This window comes from Rousettus aegyptiacus, unplaced genomic scaffold (genome assembly GCF_014176215.1).
Source record: "Rousettus aegyptiacus isolate mRouAeg1 unplaced genomic scaffold, mRouAeg1.p scaffold_m13_p_15, whole genome shotgun sequence".
Taxonomy (NCBI): domain Eukaryota; kingdom Metazoa; phylum Chordata; class Mammalia; order Chiroptera; family Pteropodidae; genus Rousettus; species Rousettus aegyptiacus.
Window position 1 is genome coordinate 46,106,341 of NW_023416290.1, and position 20,360 is coordinate 46,126,700.

At 37.8% G+C, this 20,360-nt stretch overlaps 1 protein-coding gene across 5 annotated transcripts in view; it reads left to right on the forward strand.

Annotated features, from left to right (window-relative positions):
- SLC30A8 (solute carrier family 30 member 8) overlaps positions 1-20,360 on the forward strand; it is a 121,316-nt gene that overhangs the window by 38,958 nt on the left and 61,998 nt on the right. Inside the window, exon 3 of one of the 5 annotated variants that reach the window (XM_016138179.2) lies at positions 13,448-13,497. The exons of the other annotated variants lie outside the window; for them this stretch is intronic. Coding sequence (XP_015993665.2) covers positions 13,448-13,497 — 50 coding nt within the window. The remainder of the gene's footprint in view (positions 1-13,447; positions 13,498-20,360) is intronic. 5 annotated transcript variants of the gene reach the window in all.

Below are 20,360 nucleotides of genomic sequence, written 5' to 3' on the forward strand. Positions count from 1 at the left end.
ATGGAGTGTAGTAATTTTATTGATGACTATATTGCGTTTCTCATTTCTCCCATAACCCATCATAGAAAGGCAAGAAGATACACACGGTATCTTCTTAATAATGAGTTTGTATAGTAATAAAATTAAAAAGTAAAAAACAAACAGTATACACAAATATGAAAGTATTCTATAGTTAATTCCCTGAGCCAAGACTAAGTGTCTTTTTTTAAAATGATGTTTCACTGAACAGAGAGACAGAAAGTCAGAGGTTTCTTATTTGAAGGTAAGTTTAGGCTGCTAAGTTTCACTAGATAATGGAGTATTCTAAATTGACCACAGTGGTGAAGAACAGGACAACTGCATAAAAATTTACCTACTATTTCCAAGCAGATCAGAAATACCTTGGCCTGTATGAGACTTTGAACAGATTTATTTTTTATATAAGAAGTTAAAAAATGTTGGAAGTCATTCCTAATGAAAATCAATCTTTTTGTTCTATTATGCATTGATGAAAGGAGTTTCATGATCATTAGAATGATTGAAGTCTGAATTCTTTTTAATGAATATTACATTTCTACCCATTAATTGGAGGAACTGCGGCCAGCCAGACTCGAACCCAGTTTTCATTACCGGTAGTGTTTCCATCAGGGGTTCTAGGAGTTAACCCCTCTGAGCCTGTTTGTAGTGCTGTAGGAAGAGGAGAACCTCACTAGCAAAATGAGCTGTTGGGCAAAATGAAAATAAGAAATGGTCTTCAGATCAAACAAAGACAGGCTAAAAGTGAGCAAATAGGATGAGTATTCTAAAACAAGGATGATCATGGACTTAAACACTGGAGGAAAAGTCATACTGTGATGGCATTTTCTGCTACTTCATCCATTCTCCACGTTCAGCAATTGGGCATTTAATAATTGTCTTTATCTTCTCCATTGCTTCCCTACTCACGTTGTTCTTCATCTCAATGGGTGACATTACTTTCTTATCATCTGCTTAAGACAAAAGGCTGGTCATTGTCTTGGTTCCTAAAACAAGGATGATCATGGACTTAAACACTGGAGGAAAAGTCATACTGTGATGGCATTTTCTGCTACTTCATCCATTCTCCACGTTCAGCAATTGGGCATTTAATAATTGTCTTTATCTTCTCCATTGCTTCCCTACTCACGTTGTTCTTCATCTCAATGGGTGACATTACTTTCTTATCATCTGCTTAAGACAAAAGGCTGGTCATTGTCTTGGTTCTTCTTCAACTCTCACCTTTTACTGTATCTCTAAGCTTTGCCTAACTTTCCTTCCACATATCTCTTGAATCCTCTCTCTCTCTTTTTTTTCTGCCATCCATTCTGCTACTTTCTTGGCTCAGAGAATTAACCATAGAATATTTTCATATTGTGTATACTGTCTGTTTTTTACTTTTTTATTTTATTACTATGCAAACCCATTATAAAAAAAAACACAAGAAATATATGCACAGTAAAAGAAAACTATAAAGAGTAGCTATAATCCCATCTACATTTCAGATTCTTATTAAAAAGGAATTAGAAATGAGACTATAAAAAGCAACGAAATTGCTTTTTTTGTTGTTTAAAGTTATATCAGCTTTTGCAAAACCATCTCACGGTGTTCCAAAATTAAAAACATAGGAGATATTTCTTTTCAACCAAAGAGTTATCTCAGTTAATTATCGCATACCACCTTTCTGAGGATTCAGCATACAGCAAATGCTAAATCAATACTTGTTCAGTTGAAACACAAATGACAAAACTGTTACCATAAGTGAATATGTTATGGGAAAGAATAGTTGATGGCCTTCAGGGTCAATGGACCCCAACTTAGAGGGTCGGGGGCTGACATCTGTGGAGTCTCAGAAAAGAGTACAGTGGAGGCCTGGATAACAAAAGTTGAAATATTTTTGTTTTACATAAAGTTAACAAACTTAAAATGTTTTATCTTCATATATTGGTAAATATATCTTCCTCGTAACTTGGAAGACTAGATTTGAATCTAGAATTATTGACTTCTTCAGGCTTCTGCTCTGGAATATGACGGTGCTGGGAAAACCCACAGGTTGTTTGTCCCTGCAGAGGCTGTGTCCTTGTGCCCCGAGGCATCTCAGCTGCACAGTCTGTCCATGGCAAATCGACCCAAAGAAGCCCACCTGCACCCTGGAGATGGGGTTACTTTTTAGTTGTGGTGTGGTTTATACATATAATATAATTTTATTAATCACCTCTTCCTCTTAAAAATACATCTTGATTTTTATCTACTTATATGTGATTCTTTCAGGTTTTGTTTCTTCATTTACTTCCAGGAGGAGACTTTGAAGCTTTTTTTTTTTTTTCATCTGTATTATAGGATAAAAATGAGATCAATCAGTGGTCCAGATACATGTCTTCTTATAAGTATCTGTTAATGATGCTAAAAAACAGTCCGCTCCATTATTTGAGCTCTAGTGGCTCAAATAACTATTTTTTTCCCCTCACGATTCTGTGGGTTGGCTGTGCGGTTCCACTACTGGTTTTGTTGGAGCTTGTTCGTGAGGCTGCAATCAGGTGGAGGGACAACTGGGCTGGAAGGTCCAATATGGCTTATCTCACATGCCGGGCTGTTGGTGCTGCCTGTAGACCGAGGCACCCACTTCTCCGCATGGCCTCTTATCCTCCATAAGCTGGACCAGCTTCCTTCTGTGCCTGGTCAGAGCAGCATTCCAAGAGGGCAAAAAGAGAAGCCACGAAGTCTCCTAAACTCCGGGCTTTGTGGTTCTCATAACATCACCTCTGTCACATTCTATTTATTGGTCAAAGCAAGACACGAGTCAGCCCATAGTTAAGAAAAGGGGAAATACGCTCTATTATTTGATGAAAGTAGCTATAAAATTTTGTGACCATGTTTCTCCAATCTGCCATAGGATCTTAGTTCCTTTTTTTTTTTGTTTGCCTGAAGAGCAGATTATTAAAAAGTATTATGTAGATGGCTTCGGCAAATTACCTTCCCATCTTCATTCTGTATTTCTTCTGTCTTCCTAAGTTTAAAATAATTCATTTCAGATCTCAATGGTGGGTTATATATCAAAATTATGATTTAATTACAAAACAATAAAAATTTGAAGGTTCTAAGATTTTTTTATTGGAATTTTACCTATAAATTTATGCTTTGAAACTTTAAAAAATGATAGTAGAAAATAATGTGTGGTAATAAGACATATATACCTAAATAAACTGGAGAATAAATTGAACACCAGGCACCTTATTACCAATGATTCCTTATAAAAGAAGAACCCAGAAAAGACAGGAACTCAGTATTTACTAATACTAGAGAAGTAAACAGTAAAATTGAAAACATGTTTACTATTACTACTAATGAAAGAAATGCAGATTAGGACAGGATAGATTTTCTTCACCAATTGAAATGGCAAAATTAAAAATATGAAAATGTCTAGATTGGTTGAGTCTGTACTGAAATAGGCACTCTCACGTACTTTCTGGAGAATCTGGCATATGTACCAAGAACTTTATCAGTGTGTTTAGATATTTTAATCCAGTAATTCTAATCCTAGGAATTTATAAGACACTTAGGAGATAAATACAAATAGTGATATATGAGAATATTTGAAAGAGAAAAAAATAATTTATAGGCTTTAAATAAATTATAATATATCTTGTTGATGAAATGCAAAAACTTTTAATAACATAGTCATTGTAATTTTGACTGAAAGTTTAGGATGTAAAACTGTCTACTACATTTCTCACTCTAATACACATCCACATACTAGTTGCTCTCTATTTGCTGGCCTCCCATCAGACTGATTTTCCACTCTTGTCTGCTTTGCTAAGTGCCCTGAGAGGCTGACTCTTACAGACTGTATTTTGGGAGCTTCCTCAGCAGAGGGCTTCCAGCTGGACTCTTCCTATTGGTTTTGGCCAATAGAAGGCACTAGCATAGATTGGCAGGTTAGAGAAAAAAAATGATCTGGTATTTGATCTCTTCCCCCTTTGGTGATGAAAGTAATCTGGTGTTTGATTTCTTACCTCCTTGGTACCAAATCTATGGCTCTTCACCCAAAACTACAGCTCCTGCCAAGTAACTACAGTTTTCTCCCTGTGGCCTCTGGCTAAGGAGTGGTAACAGCTGCCCACACTTGCTATTCTCTGCTTCACCATTCCTTGTTTAATCCCCTATCCTTGCTCACGCTTCTGAAAGCAGTCCCTTCGCTAAGTCTCTTTATTGGAACCATCTTTATTTGAATTTGATTTCCTACCAGCCCGGAATATTCTCTAACCTAAAATGTACCTCTTATGAAAAACTGATCAAAACTTGTAAGTAATAGATTATTTATTTCCCAAAGGAGAAAGTTTTCAGTTTTTGAGGTGAAATGGTCTTGAATGGGATGAATAGGATTTCATAAGAAATTTTTAAGAGACTGTGGTATTGAAAATATTAACAGGAGTTTTTTTCTGGATGGTAATATTTATGTTTATCTTTTATTTTCTCCTATATGCTTTTTTATTTTTATTTTTTGCATTTGTATATTTTTAAAATTTTAAACATGACTACCTTATAAAAAGAAAACAAGATAAAGATTTTTAAAAAGTGACTATTTATAGATGAAATTGAACTAATGTGCATTTTAGCATTGTTTATACCACACTAGCACTATGCAGATGTCACTGTGGTTGAAAATGCATTTTATCATTTGTTTTTCTGTGAAATAAGTGAGTAACCATCACCACACCATCCTGATTTTACCTATTAGAAAATGGGAGCTTAGAGAATGAAAATGATTTGCCCAATTTCCACAGTTAGTAATGAGAATTGGAAGCTAGATCTTCTAACTCATGTTCAATTCTTTTCTATAATGTGAATGTTGTGTAGACCCAAGTTGTGGGGTGTACCATTATTATAAAAGCTGATGATGCTTAAACTTTAAGATTTTACTTAGAAAACAATCATATATATTTAAATTAGATATTTCTCATCATAAAAATAAATATGCTCATTTGAAAAATGTAGATATTGTGAATGCATTTTAAAAGCCTATTCTCAATAACACCAACTATTAGAATATGCTCATACTTCTTTTTGTTATTTTGTAAGAGGTAACATTTCTTTCTTAATACCTAGCATATATCTAATCAAGGATAAAATTTACCATATTACCACAAAAAGGCTATCCAATTCCTCACGTTCCTTACTTTTTTAAACTCCTTTTCTCTACTCTCCTTCACAATGCCCCATGCAGTATTTTATGTTTTCTAATTACCTACCTTTGATTTTATTTTCCTCACTCATTCCTAGATGTTTTATGGACCCATCTATATCTGCTGGGAACCCGACTGAGAATATCCTAATACACCAATAGCAATGAACCCCTGCCAAAGAAAAAATTTGTTCAAATCCCAAATCCTAATTTTCCAAGACTATAGGGGCCCTTCTGACCCATTTTTGTCTTAGCAATTCAAATCTTCATTTCATGTATCCAAACTCCAGAGTTTCTGTGCATGTAAAATTCTCATTAAATTTAATGGCATCTTTGCGTATAAACTATATGGTGTCTGACATTCATGTGTGATGTGAGAATGGTGTGTCTGGAGCTGTCAGTTGCTGAAGACTGCTTTATATCTTTTGATTTCTGGATCGTTTTTCTGCATTTCAATAGCCACCATTGTGGTTCTACTTGGAAAATGTTCATTTTGCTCTTTTTTTTAAAGTAGACGCAATTCTGCATGGTTGAGCGCATGCATGCAACTTCCGAGACTAGCGCTTTTTGTTAGTAGCATTGCTTTTGCGTCCTTCTCTTGTTCCTTTACCACTTCTTTCTATTCTGCAAATGGTTCTTGCTTTTTGCCTTTACATAGGCCACATTCTTTAAAAAATTTCTTCTGAAATACTATTCATCCCGTTCAATACCATTTCACCTCAAATATTCAAAACTCCCTCTGGAAAATAAATAACCTCTTACATATGAGTTTTAACCAGTTTCTCCTAAGAGATCTGTTTTAGGTTAGAGAATACTCTGGTCTGAGTCACTTGGCTCATAAAACTCAATGGCACAGAGGATGATAATGCTCTTCTGTGGTTTTGTGCTCACATAAGTTCTCTGTCATCCCCTCCAGGAACAGTCCAGGAGGACTGTGTGAGATCTGTCAGTCTGCTCGCTCTGTCCTGTGCGCCTATGATTTAAGGTAAAGAGCACCAGAGATTTCCTCTTGCCTCAGGAGAGCAGGCAGAGGGCAATACAGCACCTGGTTCATGCAGAGGCTCTTTTTTCCTTCTGATGGGAGGTGGGAAACTTCTGAAAGTACAACATGAAGGAGGCAAATGCCAACCGTGGGAGAAAGGTGAAACCTACCCACGGTATTTTCAGAATAAAGTATAAGTTTGTGCTTAAGTTGTTATGATTTTAGGGCAAAGGAGAATTTGGAATCTGTTTCTGAGTGATGAGTTTTACCTGAGTTGGAGAGCACATTGTGTAGCCCCACGGCCAGTTCATGGATTTGCACACAATGATTTTACTATGAGGCATGGGGAAAAGAGAATGAACACTGGGGTCAGGGAATCTGAGTTCTGCAGGGGACTTGTGGATTTGGGCAAGTTTCAGCCAGCCTGGCCCTTAGTGTGTTCATCTGTAAAACAAGTTTAACTGCTTTTGACTTACCTACCTCAGATGAGGTATTACATGGTAAGTGTGCTTAGAAAATTGTTGCATGCTATACATACAGTTATCCTTTATGTACAAAGGTAAAGGATTATTAATTCAGTGGGCATCATTCAGTTATAGCTATTGCTATCACTAATAAATTGACAATCTTCTAGTCTTTATTACCAACTCATCTCCCTTCTGAGCTCAGATCTATATTTTCAACTGCCTGCTCGATGTGCAGGTTGAGTGCATTCACATAACTTCCTTTAGTTCGAATGTAACTAAATGCACATTCAATTTGGTTTGTCTCAAACGATGCTTGTGATCTTTTGAAGCTGCTCTGTCTCCTGTATTTTGGTTAATGAAAACACTCTATTCCTCATCACTTAAGACATATATCTGGGAGGCATCCTCTCCTCTCTTTCATCATTCATATCCTTTAAATAAGACCCATTTATCTGCCTCTATAACACTTAACTCCATCTGTTCCTCTCCATTACCATCTGTGTCCTAGGTTAGGGCCCTTGTCATTGTGGAAGAAACACACTTCTTGGTTTAGAATGAATCTCTTGAAATTATGCATTAGTTTCTACCCCCCCTCCCCCAAAGATGTCTATAGAGAGGAAGGCAATGCCAATGATTAACAATTTAAAATTTATAACTCTTATGTAGTGGAGGAGTTCCAGAAAGAAGTCAGAGTATATTACAATGTCAATGAGTAAACTAGATTTTCCGCAACAAACATAATCTAGCAAGTAAAAATTCCTATAACAAATGAACAGTAAAATATATCTAACCCCAAACCTGCAAAACGAACTTGCAGTAACCTCCAAATTAAGGGCTACATTCCATAGGAGAAAATTACAAATCTTAGTCGTTAGAAAACAAAGTACTGCAGGAAATTCTTGTCCCCTTTTTAGCAAACTGGCCAAAATCTAATTCTAAAATAACAATCTATGGAGTTGTGTAGCTTTCATTTCATTCACTATACCTGATTAATTCTCTTTATTTACCATGTTTCTGTGGTAATGGGTTTGCAAATATTTTTCAACTTTCTCCCATATTTTTATAACAAATCATGATGTTTAGCCTAGCTCTTTGGAGTATTAAGGGCTCTTATGCCAACGACTTTCCTTCCTCTTGAGATTTCTCATAAAATGCCATTGTGATATGTGCTCTGTGGTTCCAACTGCAATTTTAATCAAATTTGAATCAAAATTGGGTGTTCTAATGATTTCCTATTTCCATATAATCTTTTACTGAACTATTTAAATTGCCTTCCTATTGGTCCATAGCTTCACCTTCCTCTAATTCATTCCCCAGATTGATTTTTCTAAAATGCAAATGTAATCAAGTCACTTCAGTGGGGTTTGGAAGCCTATAAAATGCAAATGAAAAACCTTAGCATGGTATACGAGTTTCTCTATGATCCTGTCTCTCTTGTGTCATACTAGACTATGTTCTTCCTTCTCCCTCCTGTTTCCGATATCTTACATTTCAGCCTTTTAAACTACTTGTAGTTACCTGGAAAGACCATGTGGGTTCATGTCTCTATTTTCAACTGGAATTTCCTCTCTTACAACCTTCTCTTGCCTTTCCCACCCTGGCAAAATCCTGCTCTTCTCCCCCCCCCCTTTTTTTTGTATTTAAAAAAAATTTCAACTTGAAATAATTTCAGACTTTAAAAAGTCACAAAATAAAATAGTAAAAATATTTGCTCTTCATCTGGAATCCCAGGGCTTCTAAGTGCTATTCAATTACATCATGCCAGGTACAATAATAAAGTTTGTCATAAGCATTTCCTATCAAACTCAGGTTAACGCCAATTTCCAAACATCTCTGGTTAAATGAGTATCTCAGGAGGAGTAAGTCTCCTTTTCTGTATTTACTGAAAGGAAAGAGCTACTGTTTTTTCCCCTTTGGGAGGGCAACAAAAAAATAAGGGCGGTTACATATGAAATTGGTTCCCTCTGCTTTTCCTTGGTGATTCAGAAATTTAAACGACAGTGAATTCTGAGTAATAAAGTGATTCATTAAGAGGAGTGAAGAGAATTGCAAAGCTAGCCGCCATAGTCATAGTTCCACCTCTCTTGCACACTGATCACCGAAGAAAGAGAGAGAAAAAAAGGACTGGGCACTTCCAGGAAGAACCAGGCTGTAATTAAGCAGATAGAGTATTCTTTTCTCCAAGATGGCTTTGAAGTTGGGGTTCAGTTCTTTTTTTTTTTTTTTTTTTGCCTCTTCTATTTCTTTATTAAACTACAGCTCACACTCTTTTAGTCATTATCTCATTTATCTGTCTCCACTAGACTCTGATCTCTTTAGGAAGAAGGTCAAGTCTTAATCATTTTTCTTTTTTGGCAGCACCTATTACAGTGCCTGGCAAAGACTAGAAATTCAAAGATGTTTGTTGACTGATTGACTGATTGACGAACTAAATTAAGGAAGTGTAGCAGAAATGACAAAAGTGACCTTGAGGTTTGTGAAATATCTTTAGAAGGGATATCTTGGCACAAAAAAAAAAAAAAAAAAAAAAAAAAAAAAAAAAAAAAAAAGCAGCTCTATTCTTGTGACAACTCTTGATAGTATATATTCTATTTCCCTAAATCTTCTTGGCTGATGTCGCTAATTATAAGATGTTTAAAGAACTACTGGGATGGTTTTTGAACTCCACAAAATTATTAGCAGATGTAGCATTTGAGAGACCACCTGTCTCCTCATCATGCATCCTGAAATGTTGGTGGTTCTACCTGTCAGATGCTGGCACTGTCCCACCCTGTGAATTTTAAGGCTTGAGCTATAGGTATGTTTTGTCCATAGTTCCTGAAGGAGTTCTGATTAAAAGACTATATTTTTAATCCCTATTTTTCAACCAAAGAAGTAACCCTAAAATTTTTCATTAAAATAACTAATGATAAGTCAGAAAGGAGATACTTTCTTTTTTTTTAATAGAGCAAGTTTTAAAAAGTAACAGGAGAAGCAACATTTCTCCTTCTCCATGAGTCTAAGCACTGAGGCAGATGCTCTTCTCCCTGGAATGACCTTTCTAGTGACTCCTGTTTGATCGCTCCTAAGTTGCTGAGTTATTGGCCACTGGTGGTCTATTCACTCCACACAGGTTAGGCTTTAGAATCTCCTAAGGAATTTTTTAAAAATATAGATGTCGGGGCTCTTACCTATGATAACCAAGATGTGGTCTTAGATAAATATTTCAGGGTTTCTGCACTTCAAGTTTCTGATTCTTTTCACCATTCTAAAAAGAAGAAAAGACTCTAAGAATGGCTTGCAGAGTCAACCTCCGACTCCCAACCACGAATCAAAACAGTACAGGTATTTATTGAAAAAAATCCATGTATAAGTAGACCTGCGCAGTTCAAATCTGTGTCATTCGAGGGTCAACTGTACTTTATTTCATCAACTGCAAGATTCACATCTATATTAAGGTCTCTGAAACCGCAATGCATCTTTCAATTGATAGCATTTTATAATCCCTCTAGGAAGTAGGCAATAGTCGTGAAGTGGTTGGCATCACCTATAGGCACATTCCAAGTGCCAGCATCAGCACTAGCTAAGTGGGTGTCAACGCTTGGAAGGAAATCCTGGAGGCAGGAGCGGAGCACTCTTTTAACCGCAAGACACCAACTGTTGCTCAGAGTGTTGGTAACATTTCTAGTGCTAGAGTCAAAAAGGCTAGCTCTATGCAACTGTAAAACCACATTAAGGAGAGCTCTAGCAAAGGCTTTTCATGATATTATGGGTTATTTTTGGAAGTGCTTCATCATCAGCACTTTTCATGGCATGGAGGAGGATATCGTGTGGAAGAGCTTGGAAATCAATGAGACTAAGTGGAAAAGCAACGAAGATTAGGACTCTAAATTTTGAAGAAGTCATAGGAATAACCTTAACCAATTTATTTCACTTACTTTTTTAATGTATGCGCAAAGATGATTTATGATTAAAAATCTATGTTTAATTAAGCTGAAAGCACTCTTCAAATAGCATAACATAAAATTCTAAGTGATAAGAAAGCCTTAGGTTATAGTTTAATCAGCAGCATTTTTTTTTTCTTTCTGAATGTGTCAAAATAATGGAGCTTCTTACTACTGATGTACTCATATTCTGTGAAATGAAATTGTGACAATCTAGAGTTTACTGCTTCCTTCTACGGGCCACTTTTGAAGCATGTCATATATATTAACTCTCGAAACCCTAGGAAATAGGTGCTATCGCTATTCTCATTGTAGAGAAAAGGAATAAAGTCACAGAAATATGACTGACTCTTGTGACCCAGGACACTCCCTCCCAGGCACTCAGTTCTTCCTGTGCAAAATAAGCATCATAAAGCCCACCTCGCAAGACTGTTGTGAAGATTACATTAGTTAATATTGGATTAGGGCTCTACTGTTATGACTTATTTAGCCTAAATAATCTCTTTAAAGGTCTTGTCTTCAAATACTGTCACACTGGGGTTAAAGCTTTAACATTTGAATTTGGGGGATACAATTCGGTCCATAACAATGGGAAATAGTGGGGCCCTGGTGAGCCGGAAAGTAAGTGCCCTGTCCTTAGAAAGGAGAGCAGCCACTAGCGAGTCCCCATCAGCTACCACCACCACAAGGAAGGAAGGCCCAGCACTGTCAGGTCTGATTTTTTAATTCTCACTCAGAATACAAATTTTAAGGGCAATCTTCCAATTTTGAAGATTGGCACCTAATCAAAAACTAAGTCTGTGGCTGGCTGGCGGATTTTAAAGTCTGGTTTAAGTAGGCAGTAACAACAGGTTTACAGTGATAGCTTATTCCCGTAGCTTTTCCTGCTGCTCACATGTTCTCTCACCATCCCTAGGTACTATTTTGGTAGAAACACTCATGGAGCGTTTAAATTGGACTGAAGTAGTAACACAGCCCCAGTCATCCATGGAGTCAGAGGTCATTTTGTTGTCATTCATTATCTCCCTGAGATAGAGTGTGCAGAGTTTTGAGAAATCATCTGGCCTTCAACAAACTTATAAACGGTAATTGGTTCCACTAAGATAGAAACATATAACTATATTTTAAAAAAATCAATAGCCTCAGTCAATTATTAAAGTAGGTTAATAGTTACTGAGTGTCCAAGGACTAATGCCATATATGAAACAATCCATACCCTGCTTTAATTATAATTGGTCCAGGTCTTTAAAGAACAGGGCACTATCTGGGTGAACTATGTAATGACTCCCTAATGATGAAAAGTAACGTGTATTTACAGGGATAGTAAGAAAGAATCAAGTGATTAAAAGAGAAAAAAACAGCTGATCACAGAAAATGTTCTTCCAAGGAATTTTAAGACTGCTGAGTCCCAGAATTTCAGCATTTCAGGTACCAGAAATTCAACTAGGTGGGTAGCTGAGGACCCGTCTGAAAGATCCCACAAGAGGCAACTGGCAGGTGTCCATATATGGATGTTTATCATGATGATGTAATGCGGGGAATGTGGATATGGACCCAGGAATTCAAGCTGGGCAGTCTAACTCCAAATGTGTGCCCTGAACAAGGAACTTCTGTACAAGGATGTCAAAGACAACTTAATGTTCCTGTGGATACATAAGAAAGAAGATTAAAATATTTATTAGGCAAGCATAAAACAAAACAAAACAAAACAAAACAGGATAATTCCAAGAGTCTACAGATTTTGGATGAGGGATACTGGATAATCTGAGCAGTCTGAAACTGCTCTCTCTTCCTTGCACATGAGCTGAGTCAAATCATGGCTCTTTGGAGAATGTTCCTCAGATATTTGATGTCAAAGTATAGAGGATTAACTACAATCAGACATCTTATTTCCAAAATCAAGTCTTTGTTGGAAGGATGAGTCTGTTACTCTTGGTACTGGACTGCCTGACAACCCCAGGGGCCCCAGAATCACCCTGTGAAGCTCTTTTATATCTTTCTGGGAACTAACAATTGCAAGTGTCAGGAAACTCAATCCTGGTGAGAGACAGTGAGTGCTCCTGCTAGGACTTCCCTGCAGAAAAGAATACCCTAGTTCTTGGGCAGGGGTTAGGAGAAGAAAACTGGATGGCTATACCACTTACAACGCTTTGGCCACTGCACCCAACAATGGGCTCCTGCTTTAAAAGTAAAGCCAAAAATGTAAACATTCTCTACTCGTATATCAACTGACTGCTGATGTGGAACTTCCCTTAGTTACCTCGAGCTTGCTCACTTCCGAAGACGCACCTCTTCCCTCTCCCCTCTCAAGTCCTACAGTCTGGCTATCGATTTTTACCTCTTTGGACTCTTCCCGGAGATGTGTGCTGTCTTTTGCACCTGGAATTTTGTACCTGTTCTTTCTGCATGGAACAATCTTGATAACTCCTAATAAATATCTGAGGACTAACTTTACGTATTAACTCCTCTGGGAAGCGCTGTCCTCACTTATTCTTTCATGCATTCACCCAATATTTATATAAAGGACCCGTTCTGTGCTAGGAGCTACTAAATGCCTGGGCCTGGATTTTATGCCCGCCCCTAAGGTGTCCCATAGCACCTGTAATTAGCTCTATACACTTGCCACATTGTATTGTATTTGCTTTTCATGTAACTGTCTCTCTCCCTAGACTGAGAGTACCATCTGGGCAAAACCAGTGTCTTCTTTATAATTTTGTTGTAACAGCCAGCTCAACACAACATAAAGAAAAGGTATTCAGAAAATATCTCTAGAATGAATGGATGAATGAACCATTTCTTCTCAAATCTTTTCTTCACTCTTAGAACACAAAGCAGTTTGATTAGGTTCACAATTAATCTGAAAACACCTCTTTTCTTTTTTTTTTTTTTTTGCAATTAGGGTGGCAGAGCCTCTTCATCTCGGCAGGCGCCTGACTACCCGCCCACAAGGTAAAACCACGGCAGTCCTTCCAGAATCTCTAACTAGTTCTTCCTGATGTAACTAACCTCTCCAGCTTTAATGAGTCCAGGAGGCACAATGCTAAAGGTCTCTTAACATGTCCCGAGGTCCCTTTTCTTACTGTAATTTATCTTGAAGGAGTACTGACAAGAACAATTTCAGGGTGAGGACGTATGCAATTGTGCACACACTGGAGACAGACAGGGATGTGTTTCCTATAGAGAATCTCTCTATCTTTTCGGAAGACTTTATTCCAAATTGCTAAATACCCATGTAGTTCCAAGGGAGAAAAGCTTGATTTCCAGCCAGCTTTCAGGTTCTGCCCTACCTCCTTAGCTAGTCTTGGCATTGTCACAGCAAGCATACGGTAAAACTCAATAAATATTTGTTGAATTGAATTTTGGTGGTAAGGAAAATGAACCCTGAAGAGTCCCACAAAGACACACTGGTCAGAAGCTATATTAGTATTTAATCAGTTTAGAACCCTCAGGACCAGAAATATGATGGATGAAATTTAGCCACAGAAATTCTTTGTTATATATTTCCCTTCACTGTCTTTCTCCTCTTTACTTCTAGCCACATGGACAAATCTTTTAAGGTAATAAAATGAATATTCCTATGAGCTATATGAATGTAATTTAATTGACATGGACTTTGGCGTTGGTTTTGGGGCTGAGCCAATAGCTAATATATTATGTACATTACAAAGTATTGAGTGAATGCTCCTGGGGCTCTTGCTATGATTCTCGGGGACAGGCAATGGTGTTCAAAGTAACAGAAAAGACCAAGGACCCTATCATATCTTTTCTTACTCTTTTAGTTCCCCGTATTAGCCAATCATTCATGCTGAAAATGATAACATAGAAGGAATGAGAAAGATAGGGCAACCCTTTGTCCCCCCCCCCCCCGCCCCGTTTTCTCATTCAACCTTAATCATGTATAAGCCAAAGGTAGAGAGTACTGGTAAAATTATAACAAGAAGTGGAATAAAAATAGTTGAGTTAGTTTTGCAGTGTTTCCACTGTTCTGGTAAGAACAAAAAAAATAAATGCTTGTATAAGCTATGAAATAGGAATTGAAATAGGAATAATTTAGGTGATTCTGCATATGAGCTAAATGCTTTTCTATTTGCATTTAAAACTGATACTGTACAATATAGACAATAAAATTCATGCTAATAACTTCAATTTTAAATTGTGCTTTACTGAGAACAAATGAAGCAGCAGATTAAAAAAATGATAAGTTGAGGGAGAAGATATGGAAGAAAGCAAAGCTTTGTGTCTTTATATCTTTAATAATATTTTTACCCTGGGTTTTAAATGAGAGCCCCATGTTTTTATTTTTCACTAGGAATTGCAAATTATATTGCTAGCCCAGATTCCGGACTGATGATGTGAATATTCATTCATTCAACAGATACTCATTGAGTGTCACTAGTGCTTAGACCTAAAGAGATAGATTAGATAGAGAAAGAGAGCTGAAACTCTAAGTGGAAAGTAAGAAGATGAATTGGGGAGTCACAGACCAGTGCCCTGAAGTTGAGATTCTCGTACAAGTTGGTTTGGATCCTCCTGTTGCCCTTGGAGAGACACTTTGGGACACCCTCCCCACCCTCCCACCCCCGCCCCAGCCTCCCCAATGGATGCTGCTTAGAGCAAGGCTTCACTTTTTTTGTTGGTAGAATCTCTGCTGTGTCTCCTTGTTTGGGGCTGGAATGAGAGATAATTTAATTGAATAATCTGCGTCTTTCACGGGCTGCCTTACTTATTCTGGGTTCTACTCTGCTTCTATCGCTGCTTGCATTCCACTGGGAGATGTGTTTCAGATGTCCCCCCAGGTTAGCTAAAGGTATCAAAGAGTAGGCTACCAGCCCATCTCAGTCCTCCCTAACTATCCTTACAGGGAACTGATAGAATTAAGCTCTTAATACCAGGCTCTTAAAGAAGGACAGGACCACTTCCTTGGGTTCAGTAGACAACCTCCTCTCTCCCCTATTCTCCCACCCAGGTCAGGAGGTAAGACACTCTCATGGCCCAGGTATCTTCTTTCTCCTAGAACGAAAGCAGCTGGTGGCAAATACATCTTCGGCTTCTCTTAGAACATAGTTTGATAGCTGCTGGACCCACAACTTAGGCAGCTTACTTAAAAAAAAATTCAAGGAGCGGAGACGGGGTTTGAATCTTCAACCAAATTAGCCAAATGTGCCCCCTATCTTATCGAATCCCATCTGGTCATGCTTGGTTCTTCTAGAAGATTTCTCTCCCATCGCCCCTCAATGGCCCACATCCCCCAAAGTTGTTCCAGTAGATGCAGAAACCTATATTATATTGACTTATACCTTTTAGAATTTTGGTCCTTGCTAGTGGGAGACTATTATTTTTTTATTTGCTCAACTGTTTTGTCCTATTAAAATAACATTTACTAAGAATTAAAACTTTCTTGAGGACAGGATTTATTGTTAGAAAAATACTCTTATTTTTTCTTAGAATAGTACTTGCTTGACATAAATTTGGCATTCACTCTGCTTTCCCCATCTCCCAAACCAAGTTAATCACGAAGTGAATTAAACAACAACATTGTACAGATGATGTCCCATGGGATAATGAGATGGTCGAAACCTCTCAGTAAGCCTTTCCAAAATTCTACTGCTTCATGCACTCGACCTCATATTCAGTATTTACTGAGGGCCCTCTGCTTGCTGGGCAGTGAGGCAGACACTGGATGTGAATGATGCAAGACAGGTTCAGCCTTCGTGGAGTTCAGCTCATCATCAGTGGAGGGCACATAAGATTATCGACTAATCATAAATTTAAATAATTACAAAATGTGCTTAGTATCCTGAAGTAAATGTATTAAAACTTTTAGCATCATAGAACAGAAAGTCAGACCTACTTGGCAAAAGAGGGCTCAGAGAAGTTTTTCCTAAGGGTGTGATGAGCTGAAGTGCTAAGCTTTTGTAGAGAAAGTAACAGCTCTTCACAATTTTTACACATTTTGGGACTCATCCTTTCATCGACTCTTTGTCTTACACCAGTAATTGTGGTCATAGTTGTGGCCATGGATTCTGAAAAGGAGAATACAGTCTTGATGGCAGTTTCTCTTCTGCACTGGTGTTTGAATTTTGCCCCTTTCCAAGGACATGGCTAGGGAGGAAAGTCTGACTTCTCTGCAGAAGTGCTAGGTTTGGTGACTACATCAGGAAAGCACTGCCACTCTCCTTCTATGTGAGTGGCAGACATTGCTAATCAATAGAAGCACTTATTCTGGCTGAGCTTAGATGAACAATTCTTAGAAAATGTCCACGTTGTTTATACCAGATCATAAGCATTGTAACGAGGAATGAAAACCACTCGCCATCCCCCATCTCGCATCCCGCTTCCCACGTTTTGCCTTGCTTGGGAAGTGGAGCACAGCTGGTTAAGTAGACGTGGGGTAACTGGAAGTTCCTAGTGCCATAGGTCTGCCCCTGACTTAGGATTCATCTAACCTTCAGCTCAAGGAAATCTCTTCTTCCATCTTTCTGCCAATCACACTCTGACACGGTCCCAGCCTCCAGGAAGCACATGCATAATTATTAAATTAACAGTGTAAACTGCTTAGAATAGTATTTGGCTCCTAGCATTTGCGAAATGGATATAAATAAATACTAATTAATAAGCAATAAATAACTATCAGTTTAAACTCTCATCATCGTTGATAAAGTTTTCTCCAGGTATTTTAGCAGGTTTATCGAACAAAAGTTCTTGAACGTACATTCTGATTGAGCAGAATAAGCTGGTAGGCCCGCCTCTCTCTGTCCTGCCCCAGGTGTAAGAATGGAAATGTCAGGAACACTCTCCTCAAAAGCTCTCATAGAGTATGAACACTTCTGTCCTCCTTTAACCTTTGTCTTCTTTGGGATAGATTCTCAGGAAAGAACATGACTTCCTCCTTGCCCAAAAACTGTGTCAGGGAAAAACTGCTACTGAATATACTACATGGATGCTGAATGTTCAGCAATGCTCTTGTGGGGAAGGGTGGATGATCCACCGTAATCGAGAGAGAAAAGATGCGGATACTCATTCTGTTTTAGGCATAATTTTGGTTTCATACCAGAGATGTTTGGGTTATCTGTTGAAATAGATACATGTTAATAACATTAACTTCTTTTGAGAATCCACATGAATTTTTAATTAGAGAAGGCCTGTGGCTACCACTTCCTGATCTTATCAATGACTGGACATATTAGATCCTCAACTGATGCTAATTTGCCTCATTTCTGCACATTTTTCCCCTCTTGGTACAACCTATTACTCATAGACCCAGAGAGTGGAACCATCTAGTCCAGGGGTTTATTTATCACATTTTGAGGGGCATGGGATTCCATGGAAGACGATCCAGGGGATGAACGGATACATAGACTGAGCTGTCTCAACTCCAAATTCCAATAGTGCCATTTTTGTCTACAGAATTCAACTGGAGTTACATATAAATATGTTTTTTAAAAAATTTTCTAGTGCTAAAAGAATGTTTGGAAACCATTAATAGTTCTAGTTTTTGCTTTGTACATGAAACAGCACCAGAGAGGAAAAATGACTGGCTCCAGAGTGAGACGCAACTCAGATCCAGGCCTTCGGGCTCATAGGCAAGGCGCCTCAAGTTCTGTTCTCAGAATGTCCTGCCGCTGGCCTTCGCCCCCTCTCAGGAAAAGCAGCTTTTCTAGTGGATTTTTGCCTTGGGAACATCACAGTTAAGAATTTCTACACCTATTCGTTTAAGATCAGATACTCACATTTGGCTGAATTTTCTGAGACACTGCTGAATACAGAAGTAATTGAGAAACACCTCCAGACATAAAATGGCAGAAAGTATGGGCAGAACTGAAGTGGAGATTCAATTTGGAAAAAGTGAAATACCACCTGGAGAAGGGGGGAAAAAAATCCTGGGAAGCTAGATGCAAGAATGACATGGCAGTACTAGGCTGAAAAGTACATTTGTGTTCATAATGAATCTAGTAACGGAAAATAAACAGACTATTTGAGATGGGGCACAATAAGACACTAAGTCACAGTGTATTAGGGACACTGTTCTTCTGGTCTTAGGTAATACAGTTCTTAGAAAAAAATGCTACTCCATTTTGTTAGCCCAGCAGCAAAGGATAGAGATGAATTGAAGGAAGTTCTCTGCACAGCAATGACTGGAATAGATAATTGGCTTCTGGGGAAAAAGGTAAAAATGTATAATGCTATTGAGGGACTGTCATAATAGTTTCCCATTACAATGCTAGAAACCAAAGGCACCAAATGGGGAGTGAAATTACTTGGGTGCACTGAGATTTAGTGGCATATGACTGCATATGGTTAAGAATATCAGAAGATAGGTTAAACTTGGGGATAAAGTTCTAGTAGAGAGAATCAATATCTCAGCAAATTGAATCACTGCGCTAGAAGTAGGGGAAGCTTAATATAAAATATAAGATATGTATCTTTCCCCATAAACTTCTAGCTATGGGATGTCTCCAGCTAAATCATTTTTCTTTTTTCCTTAAACAGTCTTTATTCTCTCCTGAGGGTTTCTGCATTTGCTGTTTCTTTTGTCTAGATTAGTCATTGCCTACCTCTTCTTCTGCCTCTTTAAGATCTTTGAATGACTGGTTCCTTCTTATTATTCAGGTCTCATGTCTCAGTTAAAATATCATCTCCCATTTAAAACAATGAGATTTTGAGCAGTAACTTGACAAATATCACAGTGTCTTACTCCAGAATCAAGCTTTTCAGTCTCAATACTGCTTTACTAAATAAGAAACATATTTCAATTACAGGAAAAATAGTGTACTGACGTCATAGGAGACAGAGATGTAAGAGCCTCCATCTTAAGTTTAGAAAAGGTCAACCAATGAGGAAGCACCAGGAACCCACGAGTCCTCATTTGGTGTATCCTGAAGAAAGCTTCATGACAAAAATAGACAGAACCTTGTGAGAGCCACCAGTTTATAGAATGGCAAATAGATGGGCTTTCTAGAAAGTTTACCAAAATAATTTAAATAGGATCCCTGAGAGCTAAATATCATCATCAGTCTCTTGGGAAAATGAGCATGCATTAACCAACTAGGGTCTTATTAATACAATAATAGATTTTGAGTACTGTATTATTAAATAAGACATAGTGCTTATTGAGTATTTGTTTTGGAGCCATACATTGAACTAAATATTGTACATGCTGTATCTCATTTAATCTTTACTACAACCCTGTGAGGTATAGGTGTTATCGTTATGTGTCCATTTTACAGATGAGGGAACTGAGGTTTAGACAGTTTGAATAACTTTCCAAATGCAACACTGCTAGTAAATAATTTATCAATTTCACAAATACTTATTAGGATTCCACCAAACTCTAGGGGGTAGAAAACAATCTTTATAAATCGGTGTTTTTGGCAATGATGAAAATGTTTTATAATTTGCGCCATTTAATACAGTAGCCGCTAGCCCCATGTGGCTACTGAACACTGGAAGTGTAGCTAGAGTGACTGAGGAACTGGATTTTAATTTTCACCTAATTTTAATTAATTTAGATTTTCATTTAAATATTCAAATGAGGCTACTATGTTAAGCAGTGTAAGTCTACATTATATAGTTTCTTTAACTACGATCAAGAGATAATGTGGATCCGATTATCACTTCAGAGAATATTAGGGTAAGAAGGGACTGCAGGAGTCATTTGGCCAACCTTCCTTCATAGATGAGGATTCAGAAGACAAATGAGTTGCTCAAGTTTAAAGCTTGTTAGCAGCAGCGCGGGGCCCAGAACTTGGCCTGGCTAACTCCCAGTCCGGTGTTTATTCCCGTAGCTTGTACTACCTCCCCCTCTAATTAGA